At 42.3% G+C, this 3,531-nt stretch overlaps 1 protein-coding gene across 3 annotated transcripts in view; it reads left to right on the top strand.

Moving 5' to 3' along the window:
* The window catches only part of Ylpm1 (YLP motif containing 1), a 73,158-nt gene that overhangs the window by 54,330 nt on the left and 15,297 nt on the right, over positions 1-3,531 (top strand). For all 3 annotated transcript variants that reach the window (XM_023703663.1, XM_004624863.2, XM_023703666.1), the window contains exons 12-16: positions 489-551; positions 1,014-1,133; positions 1,897-2,073; positions 2,161-2,244; positions 2,723-2,806. In XM_023703663.1, the coding sequence (XP_023559431.1) occupies positions 489-551; positions 1,014-1,133; positions 1,897-2,073; positions 2,161-2,244; positions 2,723-2,806 (528 nt within the window). The remainder of the gene's footprint in view (positions 1-488; positions 552-1,013; positions 1,134-1,896; positions 2,074-2,160; positions 2,245-2,722; positions 2,807-3,531) is intronic.

Below are 3,531 nucleotides of genomic sequence, written 5' to 3' on the forward strand. Positions count from 1 at the left end.
TTTTTTATTTTTCAATATAGCCATTTATAGCTATAAATTTCATTTTAAGAACGCTTTTAGGGGCCGGGGAGATGGCTCAGTGGAATAAGTGCTTCCCTTGCAAGTACAAGGGCCTGAGTTCAATCTACGGTTTTGCAAAAAAAAAAACTTTTAGCATCATCCCATGCATTTTGGTATGTTATATATTTTCATTAAGCTCAGAAATTGTCTGAATTTTGCTTTGATTTTTTTGACTCATTGGTTATTGATGAATGTGTTAATTTATTTCCACATATTTGTGAATTTCTCTTTTCTCAATGTTATCTTTTTTTATTTTACCCATTGTGACCAGATAAAATACTTCATATTATTTCTGACCTTTCAAATGTATTAAGTTTTGTTTCATAGACAATCACACGATTTCTGAGGATAAATAGGTCATTGTTAACCAGCTCTCATTGCAAAAAAGTCTTCTAAGGTGATTTCTTTTCTTCCCCACTATTTTTCAGATTGTTGTTATCATGAGAGGGCTGCCTGGCAGTGGAAAGACACATGTTGCGAAACTCATTCGTGTGAGTATAGGAAAGCTGGAAAAAAGCTTGCTTCTATTAGTGACTGTCATATTATTGATACATGTATCTGATTCATTTGATTGATTTTTTTTTTTTTTTTGTGGTACCAGGGATTGAACTCAGGACTGTATGCTTGCCAGGCAAGCGCTTATTCTACTGAGCTATCTCCCTGGGCCCACATTTGATTGATTTTAGTGAACTGCAGATCCACAGTAGATGTTGTCCTATATAATTCATGTTCTGTGTAGACAAATATTTTTCCCTCTGTTTGATTTGAACCTACAGAAAATTTGGTATGAATAATTATTGAATAATATCACACATTTTGGGCTGGGGAAATGGCTCAGTAGAATAAGCGCTTGCCCGGCAAGGGCCTGAGTTCAGTCCCTGGTTCTGCCCTCCACCTCAGAAAAATCACACCTTTCTTTTTTTTTTAAACTTTCTTAACTATTTGACTCTTAGGATAAGGAGGTAGAATTTGGAGGACCTGCACCCAGAGTTTTAAGCCTGGATGATTACTTTATCACTGAAGTAGAAAAGGAAGAAAAAGATCCAGATTCTGGAAAGAAAGTGAAAAAGAAGGTATAGTATTTTCCTTAGGTTATATACTGAATTTGATTCATTAGCAATATTTAAAGGCAAACATGTTTGGGTATTTAATTAAGTTAATTTAATTAAACGTGATGCACACGTGTAATTCAGGAGGCTGAGGCAGAAGGATCACCATGAATTTGAGGCCAGCCTGCACTACATAGTGAGACACTGGCTCAGAAAAACTCAGGGGAAGGAGAAAAAAGAAATTGGGCGGGAGAATAGCTCAGCAGCATAAGTGCCTGCCTGGCAAGCGTAAGTTCGATCCCCATTACCAGGGTTTGGGGTTTGGGTGGAGTGGGGTGGGGGGTGGGGAATAGGTCAAGAGAACATGTTGAGAGAGATGAAATTTTTTAATTGTAATACAGGCTGACAACCTCATGATCTTCCTGCCTTGGGCTCCCATTTATTGGGATTACAGTGATATGCCAACTCTCAAGGCTTGAGGTAGCATTCGGAAAACTAAAATTTTTTTCTGAACACAAACTTTGGTACTCGGGCTAACTAGGGAAAGAGTGTAAGAAGGTTCTTGCTTTGGGGCTGGCAAGATGGCTCAGTGGTCTAAAGCACCTACTTGGAACAAGCTTGGGAAAGCACAGGGACTGCGGTTCGATCCCCCAGCACCACATGCCAGCCAGCCCCGCCCCCTGGTAGGTTGAGCTGCCCCCCCCCAAAAAAAAAAATAAATGTTTAAAAAAAAAAAAAAAAAAAGAAGGTTCTTGCTTTAAGGGCAGATCTCTGGTGGGTGTTCTAGGTAATGGAGTATGAGTACGAAGCAGAGATGGAGGAGACATACCGCACTAGCATGTTCAAGACCTTCAAAAAGACTCTGGATGACGGCTTCTTCCCCTTCATCATTCTGGATGCAATCAATGACCGAGTGAGACATTTCGACCAGTTTTGGAGTGCAGCAAAAACCAAGGGGTTTGAGGTATACCATTATCCGGAACTTTTAAGCCCTTCCATTCTCATACAAGTTTTACATTTCTTTATCTAATCATTATTCATTGTTGCTTAGGTGTATTTGGCTGAAATGAGTGCAGATAACCAGACTTGTGGCAAGAGAAATATTCACGGAAGAAAGCTTAAAGAAATAAATAAGGTGATTTTTCAGAATTGTACAATGATACAGTACCCTAAACTTGATTTTCTCAGTCCCAGGACTGTTTATTCATTTTTCTTCTTATGTATTTGGTACAAAGCCTCCCTACACAGCTTGGACTTGTAGTGACCCTCCTGTTTTCAGCCTCCCAGTGCCAGAACTGTAGGTACCAGCATGGCAAGTGGTGCCAGGGACCAAGCCCCAGCCCTGCGCTTGCCTAAGGAGGTGCTTAGTCCACTGTCCGTCACTGATCCACCAGTGCTGTTGTCTGCAAGCTTTTCTGGTTTGTGCAGTTTTGAGAGTATCTTTTCTCTCTGCTGCTATAATTTTTTTTTTCCTTTGATAAAAATTAAAAGGATTTCCTAGCTCTTCCTGGACTGGCCTTCTAGACGTCGTAATATTAAATTTCATCTTAGATCCATTCTTGGTCTTTATTTGAGTAGATTACCATAACTTGTCCTCCTGAATCTTTCAATAGATGGCTGATCACTGGGAAACTGCACCTCGACATATGATGCGTCTAGACATTCGCTCCTTACTACAGGATGCTGCGATTGAAGAGGTAACAAGCACCTTTGGCTCAAGTGGCCCAGAGGGAGCCCTGGGATTGACCCGGGAATCTCAGTCCTTGTTTAGTTTGATGCATTCTCTCTATATTGCTAATGAGAGTTGGCCCCAACTGGGCGGTGCTCCTGCCTCAGCTCCCTGGGTAGCTGGAATTAGAGGTGTGTGCTGCTGTATACGTAGGGGGTACATGCTCATTATTATTGTCATTATTATGATGCTGTGTTTAGTCCAGGGTCTCCAGGGTCTCACTACGTAGCTCGTACTTGCAGTGACTTTCCTGTTTTCAGCCTCCCCAGTGCTGGGTTACCGGCGCGTGCTACCGTGCCCGGTCTTGTGTATTTATTATTAATGTTCGGGTTGGCACGATTATTACGGAAGTGCCAGAGAGTTCGGTTGCAGGCCACACAGCACGTTACTCCAGTAGGTGTCTTCTAAGCACAAGGACAGTCTCTTATAAACCAATTAAATATCAAAATGAAGAAATTTAGGGGCTGGAGAGATGGCTCAGTGGTCTAAGGCACCTACTTAGAACAAGCTTGGCAAAGCATCAGGGACCACGGTTCAATCCCCCAGCACCGGGCTGGAGAGATGGCTAAGTGGTCTAAAGCACCTACTTGGAACTAGCTTGGCAAAGCATCAGGGACTGCGGTTCAATCCCCCAGCACCACATGCCAGCCAGCCCCGCCCCCTGGTGGGCTGAGCTGGCCACACACACCTCTC

This window comes from Octodon degus, unplaced genomic scaffold (assembly GCF_000260255.1).
Source record: "Octodon degus isolate 3935 unplaced genomic scaffold, OctDeg1.0 scaffold00007, whole genome shotgun sequence".
NCBI classification, from domain to species: Eukaryota; Metazoa; Chordata; class Mammalia; order Rodentia; family Octodontidae; genus Octodon; species Octodon degus.